We start from the raw sequence: 22,826 nt of genomic DNA on the forward strand, positions 1-22,826 counted from the left end.
AAGTCCCAGTCCCATCGGCTCTCCAGTCTCGTACCACATACCTCTCCTTCCCGAGAGCTTGGAGGGAGGACAAGAAAAAAAACTGTCTTCCCTGCCTCCTCTTTGGACTTAAACCATGCTCCTGCCGATTGAAGGGCTTTCCTTATCGAAATGGTCGGGCGTATCTTTAAGGAGGAAGCCTTTGCTGTCCTAGTGCTGTAGAACAGCGACCGAGGAGAGGGAGGAGCAGCTGGGCTGAGCGAATCGCCAAATTCCTGTACCAGTAGGACCGCCAAAGTCTTGTAATCTGAAAGCGCTGCAGCTCTAGGAGTTTCCTCCTCCGAAACTTCATCGAGGCCTTCCTCTGCAAATCTGCAAGGAGATGCACGGCCGAAGGAAGGAGAGCGTCTGGTAGGCGAAGAGCGCCTGTCTGGTGACGAGAGCTTGAAAGGGGAGGAGCACTTGTGAGGAGAGGCGCTTCCACGCGAAGAGAAGCGGTCGACTGAAGGAGATCGCTTAGCAGGAGAAAAGCGCCTGGTAGTAGTCGAGTGCCTGTCCGGCGCCACGCGCCTGGCTGGCGCCTTGCAGCTGGCTGGCGCATCGCGGCTAGCTGGCATCGCGGCTGGATGGCACTACGCGCCTGGTCAGCGTCGAGAGCTTGCTAGTAGATGCGCGCCTTCAAGGGGAGCTGTGTCCTCGAGGCGAAACATGGCTGCGAGGAGAGGTGCCAGTAATACCGGAGTGAGGAAAGAACCGTGTTTGTCCAGGGAGGGAGGAAGAGCCTAACTGGGAGGGAAGGCGCTTGAGGAGCTTCTTCGGAGACAAACTCTCGTCTTGGGAGGAGCTCCTCTTGAGAGGAGGGCGCCGAGACCTCTTAACTGGAAGCGATACATCCTTCCTGCGAGGAGGATCTCTAACTAGAGCGCCCACCAGAGACAAAATCTGCTCTTGCAGATTGAGAAGGATCTTCGCAGTAGAACCCTCTTGATCCGCTTCCAAGGGCGGAGAAAAAGGTCTAGAAGCTGAAGGAGGCTCCACACTGGGCGCAGGGCTGAAAGAGGCTCTTCTGGCTCTCTTCCTGTCTGTAGGAGACTCCTCTGGGAACTGTTCCGAGCTGGAGTCCAACATACTGCTAGGAGCCTTCCAGGTCCTCTTCAGCCGAACTCCAACCACGTCTAGGAGAAGCCAAATCAGACGACGAAAAGCACTGTTTAAGGATGCCTTTACAACGGCGATCCCTGGCAGTCTGGGACGACACGACAGATCCTGCCGAAGGAACGCCTGAGTGGTGGGGATTCTCCACAACTTCCTTACGGCTTTCGACATTCCTCCTCCTCTGGGCCTGGGAGTTTGGAAGAGGTCTAGGCCTGGGAGCGTTGCAGAGCCGATCAGACGCCCCCTCCACTGCACTGGGAACACTGCACTCACTGTACACTGCACTCTTACCTTCCCATGCAAGCATTTGAAGCTCCATCCTTCGTAAAGTGCCTTTCATGTTAGCCATCTCCACGGACGAATCCACAGGTTCGGTGAAGGGCGAAGGAGCTGAAACCGTAGGAGAGGATGCTACAACTACATTAGGAATAGGAACTACCGTATCCTCAACTGGCTCGTTAGAACGAGACCTACTCGTGCTTCTAGAAGAAGCCTTCCTGATTCTATCCTTCTCTAACTTCCTCAAGTAGGAAGTTAGAGTATTCCATCCTTCCTCGTTCAGACATTCACACTCCTTACAAGGATTAGTAAAAGAACACTCATTCTCCCGACACCTCTTGCATACAGTGTGAGGGTCTACCAAACCCTTTGGTAGCCTCATATTACACCCCTCATTCACACACACTCTAATTACATAAGCAAAGTCTGACATCCTAAGAAAAATCCAAAAGCGTAATCCAAAAACAGTCCACAATAGCATATGCCAAACCAACGATCCAATACTTCACCAAAAAGCCAGTCCAGAAGATCAAAGGCAAACGAAAAGCGAAAATCAGGTCAGGAGGAACCAACAACGGTGTTGTCGGAACCGGCGACAGAGAAAATCTGATTAGAAAACGGGAATGGTTCCTAGTCCCGCCACCCAGCGGCGGGAGGGTAGATCACCTGACCTACCTGTAGCGTGTGCCGCGAAATTTGAATTTCTGTCGGGGACGACGGAGTCTATAGCTAAGTATATATCTGCCTGGGAAGTTGAATGTACAAAAACAAAGCACTACACCCAAGAGCAAATACGGAAAGACTACATACCACGTAAGGAAGGAGGGAGAGGACTACTAAGTATAGAGGACTGCGTCAACATTGAGAACAGAGCACTGGGGCAATATATGAAAACCAGTGAAGACGAGTGGCTAAAGAGTGCATGGGAAGAAGGACTAAAAAGTAGACGAAGACCCAGAAATATGCAGAGACAGGAGAATGACAAACAGAACAGAGGACTGGCACAACAAACAAACGCACGGACAATACATGAGACAGACTAAAGAACTAGCCAGCGATGACACATGGCAATGGCTACAGAGGGGAGAGCTAAAGAAGGAAACTGAAGGAATGATAACAGCAGGAAAAGATCAGGCCCTGAGAACCAGATACTATGTTCAAAGAACGATAGACGGAAATAACATCTCTCCCATGTGTAGGAAGTGCAATACGAAAAATGAAACCATAAACCACATAGCAAGCGAATGCCCGGCACTTGCACAGAACCAGTACAAAAAGAGGCATGATTCAGTGGCAAAAGCCCTCCACTGGAGCCTGTGCAAGAAACATCAGCTACCTTGCAGTAATAAGTGGTACAAGCACCAACCTGAGGGAGTGATAGAAAACGATCAGGCAAAGATCCTCTGGGACTATGGTATCAGAACAGATAGGGTGATACGTGCAAATAGACCAGACGTGACGTTAATTGACAAAGTCAAGAAGAAAGTATCACTCATTGATGTCGCAACATCATGGGACAACAGAGTTGAAGAGAAAGAGAGGGAAAAAATGGATAAGTATCAAGATCTGAAAATAGAAATAAGAAGGATAAAGGATATGCCAGTGGAAATCGTACCCATAATCATAGGAGCACTAGGCACGATCCCAAGATCCCTGAAAAGGAATATAGAAAAACTAGACGCTGAAGTAGCTCCAGGACTCATGCAGAAGAGTGTGATCCTAGAAACGGCGCACATAGAAAGAAAAGTGATGGACTCCTAAGGAGGCAGGATGCAACCTGGAACCCCACACTATAAATACCACCCAGTCGAATTGGAGGACGGTGATAGAGAAAAAAAAAAAAATAATAAATAATAATAATAATAATAATAATAATATGTGTTAGCTTTAACGTAACATAATAATAAGAAGATATGAAAATATGAACATTTACTTTTAAGCTTTATATTTAAATGACAACTGTGTTGGGTTAAACTGAAGTCAACAAAACATAACAACAACAACTTGCAAATAAGAAAACAACAAAGAAAATATGAACCACGAAGTGAAACTTGCTCTACAAACAATTTTGAGTATATGTAGTAACTGATTTCTGTAAAATACACATTAAGTGTTTGTACATTATATAATACATCTTGATAAAATGAAGATTTCTAATAAATGCTCAGATTCTTCCACAAACATTGAAAGGTCAGTTATACTAACAACATTTAATGTCTGCAAATCATAGCCATTAATAAACAGCAAATTCATTTTATTACCTTCATTATTGCTGGAGGGGGGAGATCTATCTTGTAAGTGGTCTCCTTCCCTGCCAAGATTGACGTGATAAGAGCACAGGTGTGTTCTTTGTCGAAAAACTGATCTTTCTGTGTTAACAAGTATGAACCAGTGAGGAAATCCTGGGTGGCACCAATAATAAGAGCTCCATGTCGTGGCGTTACCAAATTTGATGTAACCTAGAAAAGGGAACAATTATCTTGTATGAAACTATCAACAAATTTATCCAAAATTACTTCCAGCTAAAGTAACATTGTTCCGACACGGCATACAAACCTTCGGTCCTTTTACAATAGGAAGGTACTAGCGGCAGCTGGATAGGTCGTAAGCTTTCGAACAAGGGGTTCGGTAGTTAACTGCTTGTCCGACAGGCGCGCGCGCGCGACTGGTAGGTAAACAAATCAATTTTGCTTTCGGCCTGCTGGCGTGTGGACGTGTATCATCGCTCTCTGCCCGCTTTATCGTCGTTGCTTTCGCATGGTTGTGTTTTTCTTTTTCTATTTATCTAGTGAAACTGAATTGTAAGTACAATCATTTCATATTTATTTCCATTGAATTCAATTGTGAATTAAAGGATCTTGGTTTCACCACGCCCTCCGATTACCCGAGTGCCGGGACTGAAGGGCGTAAGTGCGGGAATTCATTTTCCCAGAAATGATCCTCGTATTGTGTATGCTCGGTGCCGAGGGCGGGAGGGGTGAGAGCGCTCGCTCCGAGCGTATATTTTTGGTGGAAATGTGTAGATGAAAATCGTAAGTAAGTGCTCTTTTCATTTTATAATTTTTTTTATCTGTATGCTCGTTGCCGAGCGAATGCGTCGGCACGGAAACTTATTTTCTGTATGGAAGTGGAATCGCAAGTACAGTATTCTTTTTAATTTTCATATATTTATTTTGATTGTAGCAATACTCATTTTGGATCAGTTTCCGAGCTTACCCGGAAATTGATCTTTTCCCCTTTTTATTTGAATGAAGTGAAATCGCAAGTGCAGTTCTTTTTCATTTTCATATTTTATTGAGATTGCATTGTTTACTGGGATCAATGTTTCCCGCTATTTACCGGGAATTGATCCGTCCCCTTTTTATTTGTATGAAGTGAAATCGCAAGCGCAGTATTCTTTTTCATTTTCATATATATATTGATTGCATCAATTCATTATGGATCAAGGTTTCCATAAACCTTGATCCATAAAGGTAAGGAATGGATCCTTTTACCCTTGCGCTCGGTACCCGAGGGCGCAAATGCGCTCGATCCGAGCCCTTATTCATTGTGAAGTGAATCGTCAATGCAAGATCCTTTTTCATTTTATTCTTTTTATTATTGATTGCATCAATATTTATTTGGTTCAAGTTCCGCTCAGTCAGGGAATTGATCCTTATGCCCTTGCATTCGGGCCGATGGCACGATTGCTCTCGGGCTCTTATATTATTGTTGGGTACATGGGTGCTGTGCGGGGGTGGGGAACGAGAACCCCCCCCCGCTCAGCTCCCACAGATGGCCCTTCCCCTTGGGGGGGGGGAGGTTATCGGCGTTCTTCTCCTCTCCCGATCCGTCGAGCGCGGGGGAGGGCGCTCGGTGCCCGATGTACAATTGTATTCGGGGTCTTCCACTCGTTCGGAGGAGGGCTCACCCCCCCGCGCGAGGGGACTTCCCCCCCACTAATCGCTACTACTGTTTATTTCCGCAGGTGCTACTGCCACGAGGGTGGACCTTGGTGAGGTATGGGCGTCCTTCCATTTGCAGTAGGGCGTGCTAGTGTCCAGGGGCTGCGGTTCTATGTCTGGGCCTACTGCGGTCACCCATGGAGTGGTGACCACGCTCCAGGTGACGACGTCCCTCCTCACCTGGTGTAATCACCTCACGTGGTAACAGTCGTGCCTACAGCCCGCTGTTTAAGTGCCGTTTCGCCGTACCGAGAGGGGGGCGTGCCGCTGCCGCTCGTGGTTGCCGCGCTGCAGCGACCACACTTCCGCTGCCCTAGAGCTCGCCCCTGGACCTGCCGCCGTACCAGGATGTTGCTGGCTGCTGCTCCACTTCCTTTTTCCCGGTGTTACCCGGTGTGCCTGCCGATACCTGCGATTCTGGGCTGACTGTCCATGCAGTTGCTGCGCTGGCTGTCCCTGCCGTTGCTGCGCTGGCTGTCCCTGCCGTTGCTGCGCTGGCGGTCCTACCGATGCTGTGCTGGCTGTGCCTGCTGTTCTTGAGATGCCCATACCTGCTGATGTCGTCCCTGTTCGTGGTGGTACTACCCCAGACTTTGGTCTGTCTGTACAGGTGCGTCCGGGCCCTGTAGCTTCGGCTACAGCAGCCCCGGCTCCGCCCTGGATAGCAGATCTTACGTCTGTCCTGAGGAAGCTGACGAAGAAGAGGAGGAAGGTGTCGTCGTCGCCGTCTTCATCTTCTTCATCGTCGTCGGCTGCCGCCTCTTCCCCTTCGACTTCTAAGGCTTCACAGCCGAGGAAGAAGAAGGTTGCCTCCTCCCTCCTAAAAGAATCTCCCTCGGAGCTTCTCGGGACCCGTCTCACCTAGGTGGGACGGGAGGGTTTCTTCCTTCCGCTGGTCCTCCTGCTCCTTCCTTCGGGAGCGGGGCGCCGTCTCTTCTTCCGCAAGGAAGAAGACTACGGGGACCAGAGGGGTACCGGCTAACACCGGTACTTCCTCGCCTGGTGTCAGTGGTTCTGCCACTGCATCAGGGTCCGTCTCGGCCTCTCGTTCGCGGGAGGTACCGAGTGTACGGTCGCCTACCAGCGACCGTGCAGCCAGGAACCAGACCTCTGAGTCCGCTCAGCGTCAGGTTCACGGCACGGGCGGAAGACTGGTGACAGCCGCTCACGCGACTCTCACCAGACCAGCTATCACTCTCGCGGCGAACAGCTGGCTACCCGGGGACGTGACGGTCCACGACCGGCCACGGGCTGAGGCTGGGAAGAGGTCCTCCCGTTCGCCGGTGCCAGCCACGGCTGGAAACCAGCGACGTGACGTGCCGTGAGGACAAGCACCGGTCTCACTGTGACAGTGGAGCCTGCAGGTCGCCTGACCGTCGCTCTCACAGAGAGCGATCGGGTATGGCAACCAGCACCCAGCTCTTCTGACACTCGAGATCGGGGCCGCTGTGCTCAGTCCAGCCGTTCTCCACAGCGAGACGGTTCGACCAGGCCTGCAGCTCGATCGCCACCACGGTGACGATCGCCTGCAGCCCTCCAAGCCCTGCTGGTTCTGCCAGCGAGCAACGAGGGAGCGTCAGGTCTGCCTCTCCCGTACCTTCAACCTCCTCGGGGTTTACACCGGGAGGAGCGAGGTATTGAGGAGTGATCTGTGAGGGTGCGCCCCTCACGATCCCACCAACGCCGCCCCTACGTGCCAGGCCAGGTTCTTGGACCGGCCAGGACGTATGCGCAAGTGGATGGGGAAGACCAGAGAGGGCTGTCGCTGTTCCCCCTTCTTAGGAGGAAGGTTCTCGGAATATGCTCTTGTTCGAAGGGCTTAACGGTCCCACTCTGCAAGATGCTGTGACTTCCGAGATCCAGAGGAACTTTGCCGAGGTTATGGCGCTGATTCGTCAGCACAACGACCTCGGGGAAGGATCGCCGCTCCCACCAGCAGAGCCACGTCTCGGCTCGAGTCGTTTTGGGGCCCGAGAGGGAACCCAAATCGACGGTGGGTCTGCCGCGATCGGAGCTTGCCGACTGTGTTGAACCAGGTAGTCTCTCGTCTCCGGACAAGAAGGCTCTCTCAGTTCTGGCCGGTCAAGAACAAGCTACTTCACCTCCTCTACTGCGACAGAGGCGTTTCTACGTGTCTTAGGACACCGTATTTGAATACCCCTTCGGTCCTCCTGAGAGGTTTCGACCTCGACGAGGACTGGAATGAGTCGGAGGACGGTATCGGCTCTCTCCTGTCAGGTGTCGATCAGCCCCACCCAGACGACGTTCACAGTGGCGGCAGATCCTTACCTACAGTATGAGTTCGTAACCCTCCTCGGGAAAACGTTTTCTCCTGACGATACGTTTTCCCAGGCTCTGAGAGGCCATCGCCGTTAAGGCGATGCTGCTCCTTTTCTTCTCCAACTGCTAGTTCCGCTGGTGGGAAGGCGAGCCAGTATCCATTCCTCCCCCATTCCCTCTCTCCTTACGGCTACGAGGGAAAGGGGAGGGATCCTACAGAGATTTCTCTGTAAGATCCCACGTTAGGGGCTGCGCTACCGGGGGGACCTTCGGGTCCTACCTGACGTAAGCCCCGGTCGTTGAGGAGGGATCCTGCCCCTTTCTCGATTTCTACGGGAATCGAAGAGGACCACCAGCCGATATCGTTTGACGAATTCGGTGGGGGTTTCGCAGAGTGCTTAGAATTCTACGGAATTTCTAGCGCACTCAGAGTGTTCGAGTTTTTTACGATCTCCAAACACTTAGGCGAGACCACGGTCCAAAGTGAGCGAGAATCCCCGATAATTGTTACGATAATCGGGAACCTCGCTTATGCACGAATTCCTGTAATTTCTAGCATTTGGAAGAAGGACTGCTGCTGAAAGAAGAGTATCTCACAGTATTGGGCGATTAACCTGGAATAGAGAAGAACGGACGGGACTTCCAGTTTGGCTTGAACTATCGTCTTCGGTATTCTGTTCACCATTGAAGCTTTCCTTTGGGAAAGACTTCTCCTTCACTCTCTTGACTAGAGAACGAAGGCGGTCGATCTCCAATCCTTATTCTCATTCCTCGAGGGGAAAAGAATTTAGGATGGAGGTCGTTGTACAGAACCTACAAATATACTACGTATATTACCCTCGCGACATGATTCTTGTAACAGTTGAATTGTCCGGGGGGTAGGCGCATACCGTAGTTAACTCTACGGTTTGTGACCGAGACGAATTGTATCTTAACCCTCTTACGCCGATTGGACGTATTAAACGTCGAGTCAAAATGTCTCCCGTATGCCGATTGGACGTATCATACGTCGGCTCAAAAAAGTTTTTTTAAAAATTCGCGGAAAAATACTTATAGACCTACCAGCCGAAAACTTTTGTATCACGCGCCTTGGGGGATGCTGGGAGTTCACGGATCAAGGCGTTGTTTTGTTTACAATCGCTACGCAGGCGCGCAAGCGCGAATTTCTTTCTTATCGCACTAAAAAGTATCAGTGACACATCTCGGAAATTATTTCGTCACTTTGACATAATTATTGCACCATTTTAAATTATCCTTTACATGAAGTATTATATATGAAAATGTGCGCAATTTCATGCACAATACAACTAAAAAATACTCATGATTGTAGCTTTTATCAATTTTGAAATATTTTCATATAAATAACGATAAGTGCAAAATTTCAACCTTCGGTCAACTTTGACTCTACAGAAATGGTCGAGAAACGCAATTGTAAGCTAAAATTCTTATATTATAGTAATATTCAATCATTTGCCTTCATTTTGCAACAAATTGGACGTCTCTAGCACAATATTTCGATTTATGGTGAATTTATGAAAAAACTTTTTCCTTACGTTCGTGCGATAACTCTTCCGATAAATTTTTTCGTGCGATTGTCCTAATGTTTGCACCCTTTTAAATTTGCCGTTACATAAAGTTTTATATATGGAAATGTGCGCAATTTCATGCACAATACAACAAAAGACAACCCATGGTTGTAGCTTTTATCAGTTTTGAAATATTTTCATATAAATAACCGTTAAGTGCAAAAATTCCAACTTTCGGTCAGCTTTGACTCTACCGAAATGGTCGAAAAACGCAATTGTAAGCTAAAACTCTTATATTCTAGTAATATTCAATCTTTTACCTTCATTTTGCAACGACTTGGAAGTCTCTAGCACAATATTTTGATTTATGGTGAATTTATGAAAAAAAAAAAAATTACGTTCGCGCGGTAACTCTTCCGAAAAATCAGAATTTTTTTGTGCGATTGTCGAAATGTTTGCACCATTTAAAATTAGCTGTTTCATAAAGTTTTATATATGAAAATGTGCGCAATTTCATGTAGAATACAACTAAAAATGATTGAAGGTTGTAGCTTTTCTCTTTTTTGAAATATTTGCATATAAATCACGATAAATAGAAACAAAAAAAACCACGTTCGGTCAAATTTGACTCTACCGAAATAGTTGAAAAACGCAATTGTAAGCTAAAACTCTTACGGCCTAGTAATATTCCGTCATGTTTCTTCATTTTGAAACAAATTTGAAGTCTCTAACAATATTGTGATTTTATGGTGAATTTTTGAAAAATATATTTACCTTCACTCACTCCGCGCGCCGATTCGCGTGGCCGCAAGTCTCCGAAATACGTACATGGCATTATCCTAATATTTGCTCCTTTTCATATTAGCCTTTTTATAGAGTTTCATATATCAAAATGTGCGCCAAAAGTTCATGAAGAATACAATAAAAAATAATTGAAGTTGTAGCTTTTTCCATCTTCGAAATATGTGCATATGAAAAAATATACATATTAAAATTTCGACATTCGGTCAAATTTAACTCGTCCGAAATGGCGAAATCTGCAATTCTAATCTAAAACTCTTACAGTATCATAATATTCAATCATTTGTCTTAATTTCGAAACAAATTGGAAGTCTCTAGAACATTATTTAGAATTACGGTGAATTTTTGAAAAAAATATTTTTTTGCGTCCGCGCTGTTACGAATAATTCGTAACAATCCATTTTGTGATAATATTTTTCCAGGTTGTTACTTTTTAATTGTTTTACAATGTATTATATATCAAAATGATCGCAATTTAGTGTACAATACAACGCAAAAAAAAGTAACTGGTTAGCTTTGACCGTTTTCTGCACAGCGTGATTTGAATACAATTATGTATGAATTTTTTTTTTTCGCTACCATATATCGCATTATTTACATATGATAATGATATTATTTTTCATTTCTGATGGTTGCATTCTAAACTTCAGGCAATGCCAAAAAAAGGAGCCAAAAATGAACTCTTAATCTTCAAAAGTACGCGCGCTGTAATTTTTTGAAAAAATTATTTTTTCCACTTCCGCGCTCACTCCAAACCAGGCCCGGCATACGGGAGACGTTTTGATTTTTAGGGCTCCGGCTTAAGAGGGTTAATTGAACTGCAACTCGGGGTTGCCTGCAACCTCCCAGCAGTTATCAGTTTCGATTTTAGATACTTGGTATTGTCATGACAACACCAAATCAGCTTTTGTATTTACCGAAATCCGTTTCGTTTAAATATAATTGCTCGAGCGTATTCTTTATGCTCGATGGTTCTAGCCGAACGCATTCCTTCGTGGAATAATGGATTAAGTGGCAACTCAGGATGACGAGTCACCGAGAGCTACTGCGTATTGAACTGCCTGATAGCGGCTCAGTATCAGCTAGGTCTCGGAGATGCACGGTCGGTTACGTCTCTCTCTCCCCTCCCCCTGGTTTGATTGACTACCGAACCGTATCTCTTCCCAACAATCATGGACTTAGGTCTCTGATTAACGGGGATTCTCGCAATAATGAAGGACCATCTACTGCTGTGACGCTCGATTTCATCGCCTTCGACATTGCGAGAATTTTCAACAGAGATATCTCTTGGACTCTTTCATCTTTCTGTTTACCGCACCGGTAAACAGAAGTCTGTACTAGTCAACCGCTGCATCGCACCGCGATAATGCGAATGATTTTTGCAGACATCTGAGTTTGTCTTCAAATATCTCGTATTCGTAGGTGTGCAATTATTCATTGCTCGCCCCGAATTAACAGATATGTCAGAAGACATCGCCTACTCTCCGACCTGACAGCTCTACTTCCAAATGTTCAGCCCATGAGAAGCAGTTCTTCAGGCAGTATTTCCCTGTCTTCATTACTGAAAAGCGCTCCGCTTTTATTGCAACTACGATCCTCACCGGACAGCAATGAATAGCGGTTAGCGTTCTCAGTCTTTGTAGCACAGGTTCAGAATCTTGAGAATCCTTCTCTCGGTTCAGCTGCGAAGACGTAGGTTGCATTTTCTGTACACCTTCGTCTTCAACGACACATAGTGTTGTTTCTCCTTAGACCGAGAATCAACTATACTATGAGATATCTTGCAATCAAGGACCTCGGTCTCTAGAAGGCAATTGACTTTCGCCTGTTGGGCACATGCCTTAAGAGAGTCATCACCTTGCCTTCTGGCATCGGTGACGAACAAATTATTTGTTTAGTCTCTTGGCAGAACCCTTTTAAGGCGAAGGTCACGTGACTTGCTCGGGTGCTTGGACAACTTGCCTCCTACCGAACGCAGTCAGTCGGCAGCTGTCAGAGCGCCCAAGTCTGTTACGAACTTCGCTGTGGACTTAGTTCGGTTGTTCCATAACAATCTTTTCTTCGTCCTAACGGCTGTCCACAGTACCATACCATCGACACACCCACCATTGAGTGTCGGTGTCCTATACACTACGGAAGAACAACTTCGCTTGCAGCCGGATTAGACCAGTATGGGGACAGGACATCAACGAAGTCGAGAGGAGGGTTCGGTCATACGACCATTCCCTTCTTTTCCTCTGAGGTAGAATTGCATTGACTTTTCCTGCGAAGTCAAGCATCCAGGGGATGGGGGAGGTTCGTGACGCTCGATTTCGTACCGAATTCGTAGCGAAGACTCTGAACCCTTCGGTTTCCTGACGATCTTAGAGTCCTTCACAATCCCCTCCCTAATGGACTTCACCGCCTTCGATGCGAAGGAGATGCTGCTTTGTCCTGTGAAAGCGCGACCGCGCTTTCTGAAGAAACTCGACATCCCAGGATGATGTTGAAGACTCTTCGTCAGCACCAACAATGGAACCTAGAAAGTAACACTCCCTCGGAGTTACACAAGGAACTTCTCCATGGCGCAGGTACTGAAGGCAGGGGTCTGGTACAACCAGACCACCGGCACCTCCTTCTACCTTTGGATATTGCCCACAGGTCCTTGGATCGTTTTCCTTAGGACCCGTGGTGGCTGCTCAACACGTTGTCTAGCTAACCCAGACCCTAGCAGGCTGAACAGCATCGAGTCCTGGTGTGACTGTAAGAATAGATAAGTGAATGAGAGAGTGACTGGCTTCTCTTCCTATTTTTTTCTCCCCCTCTACCTGTGGGTAGAGGGATACGGTCATCACCTTGCTGGATAAGGACGAGATGCCGGTGAGCTACTCGACAGAGCCCCATCCTATCCCTTTCACTAGGGATGGGAGAGTAAGAAATCCACCAACTTCCTCCTACAAGGGGGGGGAAGAAGGATTGCCAACAAGCAGACAAACCATAACTTTAGTGCCTCTTGCAAATAGGAACTTGTTCTTGTTTGCTGGTACGAAGAGATACGCTTGCCTCTCTCTTAGTACTTGGTCCAGAGGTCTGACCATTGATCCTGCGGTGCACACCCCGATCAATCGGACAGAGGCTTGGATCCCTCCCTCGCTCTTACGACCAGGGAGGCATTCCAAGGTTGGGCGAACACCAGTCTGTTCACAAAAGACTCATGATTCCTCCCACCAAGAAGTGAGTCTTCCTATTGTAAAAGGACCGAAGGTTTGTATGCCGTGTCGGAACAAATGACAATTTGTCCAAAATTGCATTTTTCCTAACTATACAACCTGAGGTCCTTTTACACATAGCCCCACCTCATGCCACCCCTCACTCTGCAGTTTTGCTTGGGCCAAAAGCAAAAGTGATTTGTTTACCTACCAGCGCGCGCGCGCAGCCTGTCGGACAAGCAGTTAACTACCGAACCCCTTGTTCGAAAGCTTACGACCTATCCAGCTGCCGCTAGTACCTTCCTATTGTAAAAGGACCTCAGGTTTGTATAGTTAGGAAAAATGCAATTTTGGACAAATTGTCATATTTGTCGAAAAATGTATTTTTCCTAACTATACAAACCTGAGGTCCTTTACAATAGGAATTAACTTGCGGCAGCTGGAACTGGTCGTAAGATTCGAACAAGGGAGTTCGGTAGTTAAACTGCCTGTCCGACAGTCCACGCACCGCGCGGACTGGGAGGTGAAGATCCACTTTGCTTTAGCTCAGGAAAAAACAGAGTGAGGGGTGGCATGAGGTGGGACTATGTGTAAAGGACTTCAGGTTTTTATAGTTAGGAAAAATACAATTTTCGACAAATTGTTATTTGTTCCGATATGAATACAAACCATCGGTCCTTTACAATAGGAAGACACTTCTTGGTGGGTGGAATCTGAGTCTTAAAAACAGACTGGTGTTCGTCCAACCTTGGTTCCCTCCCTGGTCGTAAGAGCAGAGGGAGGGAGTCATAGCCTCTGCCCAATGATCGGGGTATGTACCGCAGGATCAACGGTCAGACCTCTGGGACCAAGTAATAAGAGGGAGGCAAGCGTACCTCTTAAAACTAGCAAGCAAGAACTTGTTCCTATTGCAAGAGGCAATATGAAGTCATGGGTTTGTCTCTTGTTGGCTTCCACTCCCCCCCCCCCCCCCACCCCCCCCCCCTTGTCGGGGAAGTGTGGTGGATAATCGCTCCTATCCCTAATGAAAGGGATAGGATGGGCTCGGTCGAGTAGCTTATACTGCATCGCTTCCTGTTCCAGCGTAGTGACGACCACGTCCCTCTGCCCACTGGTAGAGGGAGAGAAAAAGATGGGGAAGAGAAGGCCAGTCACTCTCATTCACTCATCCATTCATGCAGTCACACAAGGATGCGATGCTGTTCTGTCAGCTCGGGTGCTGGGTAAGCTACACAACGTGTTGAGCAGCCACCACGGGTCCCAAGGAAAAAGTGTCCAAGGACCTGTGGGCTATATCCCGAAGGTAGAAGGAGGTGAAGGTGGTCTGGTTGGACCAGACCCCCGCCTTCAGGACCCGCGCCACGGAGAAGTTCTTGCGGAACGCAAGGGAAGAACCAATACCTCTGACTTCGTGGGCTCTCGGTCGGAGGGTACGGATGTCTTTGCTACCATCAGCTTTGTACGCCCTCCTGATCACATCACGCAGCCAGAAAGAAAGAGTGTTCTTGGATACTTCTTTCTTGGTCACCCCAATGCTAACGAAGAGGCGTCGACACTCAGGCCTGAGGTGCCGAGTTCTCTTCAGATAGCATCGTAGCGCCCTCACAGGACAGAGCAGCATCTCATCCGCATCGTTGTAAGTGAAGTCCATTAGGGAGGGGATTGTGAAGGACTCGAACCGGTCGTCAGGGACCGAAAGATTCTGAGTCTTCGCTACAAAGTTCGGAACGAAATAGAGCGTCACAGATCCCCATCCCCTGGAATGCTTGACGTTGAAGGAAAGACCATGCAGTTCCCCTACTCTCTTTGCCGATGCCAGGGCCAGTAAGAAGAGGGTCTTGAGGGTCAGATCCCTGTCTGACGACTCTCGGAGTAGCTCGAAGGGACTTTAAGTCAAACTCCTAAGGACGAGAGTCACATCCCACCCCGGGGGCCTGACTTCCCTGGGTGGGCAAGACCTCTCAAAGCTCCTCATAAGCAGGGAGATCTCGAACGAATTCGAGATATCCACTCCCCTCAGTTTCAAGACTAGGGCCAGGGCGGCTCTGTATCCTTTGACTGTGGGGACGGAGAGGAGCTTGTCTCGGCGAAGAAACATGAGGAAATCCGCTACCTGCTGAAGAGTAGCTCTGAGAGGAGATAGACCCCGTCTACGACACCAACCACAGAAGACAGCCCACTTTCCCTGGTACACAGCTGCAGAGGACTGTCTGATGTACCCAGCCATCTTTGTTGCTGCTCGGCGAGAAAAGCCTCCCGCTTGCAAGAGATGGTGGATAACAGCTAGCCGTGAAGATGTAGGGACTGGACTGACTGGTGGTACCGTTCCACGTGTGGCTGGGTGAGAAGGTTGTGCCAAGGGGGAGTCTCTCTCGGTGCTTCTGCAAGCAGAGCCAGCAGGTCCGGGTACCAAATGGCCCGAGGCCATTTGGGAGCCACCAGGATCATCCAGAGATTCGGGGTGACCAGCACTCGGCTGATCACCTTGCAAATCAGACAGAATGGGGGAAAGGCGTACGCGAAGAGGTTGTCCCACGGGTGTTGAAGAGTGTCCTCTGCAGCTACACATGGGTCCGGCACGGCCGAGAAGAAAACCTGAAGTTTTCTGTTGTGACCGGCGCGAACAGATCCACTACTGGAAGACCCCGAGTACAGTTGGATGTCGGGGTACCTCGCCCCCTCATCCACGCTCGACGGATCGGGCGAAGAAAAGGAGTGAGAAACCCCAACTGAAGGGGAAGTAGCCATACGCAGGAGCTGAGATGGTGGCAGGAAGGAAGACGACGTGTCTGTGACCAAGGGAGTCGCTGGAGAACCTTCTAAGGACTCCCTGGCAGGCTTACATCGCTTCCTCCTCCCCTCATATCGCACCCACTGCTCCACCGACCAAGATACACATAAATCACAAGGCTCGGCGAGAGAGCATTCGCGCCCTCGGCACCGAGCACACAAATCATGAGGATCCACTTCAGGGAAGGAGCGGAGGGCCCCACACTTACGCCCTCCACACCAGGGCAAACTCTGCGGCTGATGGGGGGGAGTGGGGAAATCTCCAGCTCACGGGAATCCATTATTCACCAAATTAAGAATAAAATACAAAAAGCACACGTACATACAGTATTTTCAAACACACTACACAAAGCAAACCAAGTTTGAGAGACAAAGCATACGACGAAAGGCGGGCAGAGAGAGGTGGAGAACATGTCTGTCAACCAGCGCGGCCGAAAGCAAAGTGGATCTTCACATCCCAGTCACGCGGTGCACGGACTGTCGGACAAGCAGTTAACTACCGAACTCCCTTGTTCGAAGCTTACGACCGGTTCCAGATGCCGCTACATTCCTATTGTAAAGGACCGATGGTTTGTATTCGTATCGGAACAAAAAGTAATTCTTAGACATGCAAGTTTTTAAGATTTGAAATATCTGCTAGTTTCTCATGCACAAAAAAAACAAAAATTAGTTTGTCATAACAAATAGAAACAACATACCCCCATCAGAACTAAAGCCTCAGCACGTGCTTCTTCTGTCTGAGGAACGTGCAAGTTCATCTCATCACCATCAAAATCAGCATTGTATGGAGTACAGACACATTCATTAAATCTGAATGTTCGCCACGGTAAAACACGTACTCTGTGTGACATGATACTCATTTTGTGAAGAGATGGTTGTCTATTATATAAAACAATATCACCATCCATCAAGTGCCTGCAAAATAAAAATTTTATAACAATCATTTGTAACATAGCAATTTGTCCAAAATTGCATTTTTCCTAACTATACAAACCTGAGGTCCTTTTACAATAGGAAGGTAACTAGCGGCAGCTGGATGGTCGTAAGCTTTCGAACAAGGGAGTTCAGTAGTTAACTGCTTGTCCGACAGTGCACGTGCTGCGCGACTGGGAGGTGAAGAATCACTTTTGCTTTAGGCCCAAGCAAAAACTGCAGAGTGAGGGGTGGCATGAGGTGGGGCTATGTGTAAAAGGACCTCAGGTTTGTATAGTTAGGAAAAATGCAATTTTGGACAAATTGCTATTTGTTCCGACATGGAATACAAACCTTTCGGTCCTTTTACAATAGGAAGACTCACTTCTTGGTGGGAGGAATCTGAGTCTTTTGTGAACAGACTGGTATTCGCCCAACCTTGGAAGCCTCCCTAGTCGTAAGAGCGAGGGAGGGATCCAAGCCTCTGTCCGATTGATTGGGGTGTGCACCGCAGGATCAATGGTCAGACCTCTGGACCAAGTACTAAGAGAGAGGCAAGCGTATCTCTTCGTACCAGCAAGCAAGAACTTGTTCCTGTTGCAAGAGGCAACATAAAGTTATGGGTTTGCCTCTTGTTGGCATCCGAAGTTCAGTACGAAATCGAGCGCCACGGATCCCCATCCCCTGGATGCTTGACTTCGCAGGAAAAGTCATGCAGTTCCCTCAGAGGAAAAGAAGGGAATAGTCGCATGACCTATCCCTCTTCTCGACTTCGGTGATGTCCAGTACCCATACTGATCTATCTGTCTGCAGCGAAGTGTCTCGCATTCTCCTATCCCCATGCAGTGAAGTTCTCCTCGGTAGTGGATAGGACACCGACACTCCATGGTGGGTGTTGATGGTATGGGTACTGGGACAAGCCATTAGGACGAAGTTATGATTGATCTGGAACAACCGAACTAAGTCCACAGCGTAGTTCGTAACTGACTCGGGCGCTCTGACAGCTGCCGACTGACTGTGTTCGGTAGTGAGGCAAGTTGTCCAAGCATCCGAGCAAGTCACGTGACCTTCGCCCTTAAAGGGTTATGCCGAGAGACCAAACAAATCGTATTTTTGTTTGTCACCGATGCTGGACGGCGAGGTGAAGATTCTCTTAAGGCATGTGCCCAACTGGCGAAAGTCAGTTGCCTTCTAGAGACCGAGGTCCCTGATGGCAAGACATCCTCATAGTAGTTGAATCTCAGCTAAGGAGAAACAACACAATGTGGTGTTGAAGACGAAGGTGGACAGTGAATGCAACCTACGTCTTCACAGCCGAATCGAGAGAAGGATTCTCAAGATTCTGAATCTGTGCTTACAAATGACTGAAAACGCTAACCACTATTTCATTGCTGTCCGGTGAGGAGTTGTAGTTGCAATGAAAGCGGGGCGTTTTCAGTAATGAAAACACAGGGAAGTACTGCCTGAAGAACTGCTTCTCATGGGCTGAACATTTGGAGGTAGAGCTGGCCGGTCGAGGAGTAGGCGATGTCTTCCGACACATCTGTTAATTCGGGGTGAACAATGAACAATTGTACACCTACGAATACGAGATATTTTGAAGACAAACTCAGATGTCTGCAGAAATCATTCCGCATTATCGCAGTGCGATGCAGCGGGAGACTAGTACAGACTTCTGTTACCGTGCGGTAAACAGAAAGATTAAAGAATCCAAGAAATATCTCTTTTGAAAATTCTCGCAATGTTGAAGGCGATGAAATCGAGCGCCACAGCAGTAGATGGTCATTCATGTATGCGAGAATCCCCGTTAATCAGAGACCTTAGTCCGTGATTGTTGGGCAGAGATATGGTTCGGTAGTCAATCAATGCAGGGGAGAGAGACATAAACGACCGTGCATCTCGGAGAGCCAGCTGATACTGAGCTGCTATCGGGCAGTTCAATACACAGTAGCTCTCACTGACTCGTCATCCTGAGTTGCCAGGTAATTCATTCCACGAAGGAATGCGTTCGGCTAGAACCATCGAGCATAAAAAATACGCTTGAGCAATTATATTTAAATGAAACAGATTCGGTAAATACAAAAGCTGAGTTGGTGTTGTCGTGACAATACCATCCGTATCTAAAATTGAAACTGGTAACTCCTGGGAGGTTGCAGGCAGTCCCGAGTTGCAGTTCAATTAGGATACTAGTCGTCTCGGTCACAATCCGTAGAGTTAACTACGGTATGCGCCTACAACCTGAACAATTCAACTGCTTCACAGAATCATGTCGCGAGGGTAATATACGTAGTATATTTGTAGGTTTCTGTACAACGACCTCCATCCTAAATTCTTTTCCCTTCGAGGATTGAGAATGAGGATTGGAGATCGACTGCCTTCGTTCTCTAGTTAAGAGAGTGAAGGAGAACTCTTCCCTGAAGGAAAGCTTCAATGGTGAACAGAATACCGAAGACGATAGTTCAAGCCAAACTGGATGTTCCCGTCCGTTCTTCTCTATTCCAGGATTGGTCGCCTACTGTGAGATATTCTTCCTTCAGCAGCAGTGCTTCTTCCAAATGCTAAAAATTCCAGGAATTCGAGCATTTGGCGAGGTTCCCGATTATCGTGGTAACAATCATTGGGGATTCTCGTCTAGCACACTCTGGACTGCGGTTTCGCCTAAGTGTTTGGAGATCGTAAAAAACTCGAACACTCTGAGAGTGCTAGAAATTCAGCAGAATTCTAAGCACTCGGCGAAACCCCCCCCCCCCCCCCCCAAATTCGTCAAACGATCATCGGTTGGTGGTCCTCCCGATTCCTGTAGAAATAGAGGATGGGGCAGGATCCTTCCTCAACGACGGGGGCTTACGTCAGGTAGGACCCGAAGGTCCCCCCGGTAACGCAGTCCCCAACGTGGGATCCTACAGAGAACTCTCTGCAGGATCCCTCCCCTTTCCCTCGTAGCCGTAAGGAGAGAGGGAATGGGGGAGGAATTGGATATTCGCTCGCCTTCCCAGCGGAATTAGCAGTTGGAGAAGAGAGTAGGAGCAGCCATCACTTTGCAGCGGTGGCCTTCCAAAGTCTGGGAAAACGTATCGTCAGGAGAAACGTTTTCCCCCGAGGAGGTTTACGAACTCCCACTGTAGGTAGGGGTCTGCCGCCACTGTGAACGACGTCTGGGTGGGGCTGATCGATACCTGACAGGAGAGAGCCAATACCGCCGCCCTCTGACGCACGTAAAATCGCCGCTGTCACAGTAGAGGAGGAGGAAGTAGCCTTTTCGGTCTGACAGACCTCAGCGAGCCATCCTGTCCGAAGACGAGAGACTTTACATGGTCCAACAGAGTCGGCAAGCTCTGATCGCGGCAGACCCACCGTCGGTTTGGGTTCCTTCTTGGACCCAAAAACAACTCGAGCCGGGATGTGGCTCAGATGGTGGGAGCGGCGATCCTTCCCCAAGGTCGTCGTGCTGACGAATCAGCGCAATAACCTCGACAAAGTTCCTCTGGATCCCTGGAGTGACTGCATCTTGCGGAGTAGGACCGTCAAGCCCCTCGAACAAGAGCATATCCCGAGAACCTCCCCCTTCAGGAGGGGGAACAGCGACAGACCCCTCTCGGTCTCCTCCTGCCACTTGCGCGTACGTCCTGGTCAGTCCGAAGATCCTGCCTGGTACGTACGGCGTCATGACGGGATCGTGCGGGGCGCACCCCTCACGATCACTCCACTGTGCCTCGCTCTTCCCGGTGTAAACCGAGGAAGTTGAAGGCACGGGAGAGGAAGACCTGACGCTCCCCTTCCGCTCGCTGGCAAAACCAGCGGGCTTGGAGGGCTGCCGGCGATCACAAACCCGTGGTGGGGATCGAGCTGCAGGCCTAGTCAAGCCGTTTCCCTGGGGAAAACGGCTGGACTGAGAACAGCGCCCCGATCTCGTGTGTCAGAGGAGCTGCTGCTGGTTGCCCTACCCATCCGTTCCCTGTGGGAGCGGCAGTCAGGCGACCTGCAGAGACCACTGTCACAGTGAGACCGGTGCTTGTCCTCACAGCATGTCGAACCGCTGGCGCCGGCGATTGGGGGGACCTCTTCTTAGCCTCAGCCCGTGGCCAGTCAGAGACCACCATGTCAACCAGGGTAGCCGGCTGGTCGCTGCGTGAGCGAGAGCTGGCTGGCCTGGTGAGAGTCGCCTGAGCGGCTCTCACCAGCCTTCCGCGCTGTGCCGTGAACCTGGCGCCGAGCGAGCTCTGGCGTCTGGTTCTTGGCTGCACGGCCACCGGCAGGTGACCGAACACTCGGTATCTCTTGCGGACGAGAGGCCGAGACGGAACCTGGTGTAGCGGCAGAGCCCCTGACACCAGGCGAGGAAGTATCGGTGTTGGCCGGTACCCCTATGGTCCCCGTAGTCTTCTTCCGCCCCGCTCCCAAAGGAGCAGGAGGACCAGCGGAAGAACCCCCCGTCCCACCGGAATGTAACGGCCCCTGAGAAGCCCGAGAGAGACTTCTTAGGAGGGGAGGAGGCAGCCTTCTTCTTCCTCAGCTGTGAAGCCTTGGAAGTCGAAGGGGAAGAGGCGGCAGCCGACGACGACGAAGAAGACGACGACAACACCTTCCTCCTCTTCCTCTTCTTCTTGTCAGCTTCCTCAGGACAGACGTTAAGTCTGCCATCCAGGGCGGAGCCAGGGCTGCTGTTGCCGAAGCAACAGGGCACGGACGCACCTGTCCGGACAGACCAACGTCTGGGACAGCAACACCACGAGCAGGGACGACGTCAGCAGGTGCAGACATCTTAGGAACAGCAGGAACGGTAGGAACGGCCAGCACAGCATTGGCAGGTGGCACAGGTAGCACAGGAGGCGGGGCAACAGCCAGCGACATCCTGGGTACCGGCGGCAGGTCCAGGGGCTGTAGGCGACACTACACTGACACCACGTGAGGCGAATATACCAGGTGAGGAGGGGCGGGCATACCCTGGTCAGATGATGGAGAAGCCCCTGGACACTATGCACGCCCTGCAGACCCAAAGACGCCCACACCTGACCGAGGTCATCCCTCGTGGCAGAAGCACCTGCGGAAGCAAGTCGGGTGATTAAGAGGGGTTTCCCCTCGTGGGGGGGAGAGAGAGAGAGAGAGAGAGATCGAGAGAGAGAGAGAGAGAGAGAGAGAGAGAGAGAGAGAGAGAGAGAGAGCCCCAACCCGAGCGAATGGAATACCCCGAATACAATTGTACGTCGGGGCACCGAGCGCCCTCCTCCACGCTCGACAGATCAGGCGAGGAGAAGGACCCGGATACCGCCCCCCCCCGAAGGGGAAGGTGCCATCCGTGGGAGCTGAGCGGGAGGGGGGGAGCAGGAAAGAAGACGAAGAATCGGATACCAAGGGAGTCGCGGGAGAGCTTTCCGACGACTTCTTGGCAGGACTTTGCTTCCCCTACCCCCGCACAGCACCCACTGCACCCATAACTAATACACGCCACGGCCCGAGAGCAATCGTCCCCTCGGCACCGAGCGCAAGGGCATAAGGATCAAAAGCAAAAGTGATTCTTCACCTCCCAGTCGTGCGGCACGCGCACTGTCGGACAAGCTGTTAACTACCGAACCCCTTGTTCGAAAGCTTACGACCTATCCAGCTGCCGCTAGTAACCTTCCGATTGTAAAAGGACCAAAAGGTTTGTATCCCGTGTCGGAACAAATCGCTCTCAGTTTGGCTCCATGCTGACTTAGGCTTAACTGTCCATTTTAATGCTCAACAGAAACTGTGTATAACAAGATGAATGTTTATGTGCAAAACATATACAGGCAGTCCCCAGGTTACGACGGGTTCGGCTTACGACGTTCCGAGGTTAAGACGCTTTTCAATTATATTCATCAGAAATTATTTCCAGGGTTACGACGCATGTTCCAGAGTTACGACGCCTACAATGCAGATCTGGCAAAAGAAATATGACACCAAAAATGCAAAATAATCAATATTTGAAGTTTTTTTTATGAAAAATGCAA

General features: G+C 49.2%; 1 protein-coding gene and 1 long non-coding RNA gene across 2 annotated transcripts in view; both read right to left on the reverse strand.

Moving 5' to 3' along the window:
* Positions 1-22,826, reverse strand: part of LOC135208481 (uncharacterized) — a 260,778-nt gene that overhangs the window by 88,509 nt on the left and 149,443 nt on the right. The gene's annotated exons all lie outside the window — the stretch shown is intronic.
* LOC135208873 (DNA-directed RNA polymerase III subunit RPC1-like) overlaps positions 1-22,826 on the reverse strand; it is a 195,208-nt gene that overhangs the window by 58,657 nt on the left and 113,725 nt on the right. The window contains exons 9-10 of the mRNA XM_064241460.1: positions 16,641-16,857; positions 3,675-3,872 (exon numbers count right to left, since the gene is read on the reverse strand). Coding sequence (XP_064097530.1) covers positions 3,675-3,872; positions 16,641-16,857 — 415 coding nt within the window. The remainder of the gene's footprint in view (positions 1-3,674; positions 3,873-16,640; positions 16,858-22,826) is intronic.

Source organism: Macrobrachium nipponense, chromosome 35 (assembly GCF_015104395.2).
Source record: "Macrobrachium nipponense isolate FS-2020 chromosome 35, ASM1510439v2, whole genome shotgun sequence".
NCBI classification, from domain to species: domain Eukaryota; kingdom Metazoa; phylum Arthropoda; class Malacostraca; order Decapoda; family Palaemonidae; genus Macrobrachium; species Macrobrachium nipponense.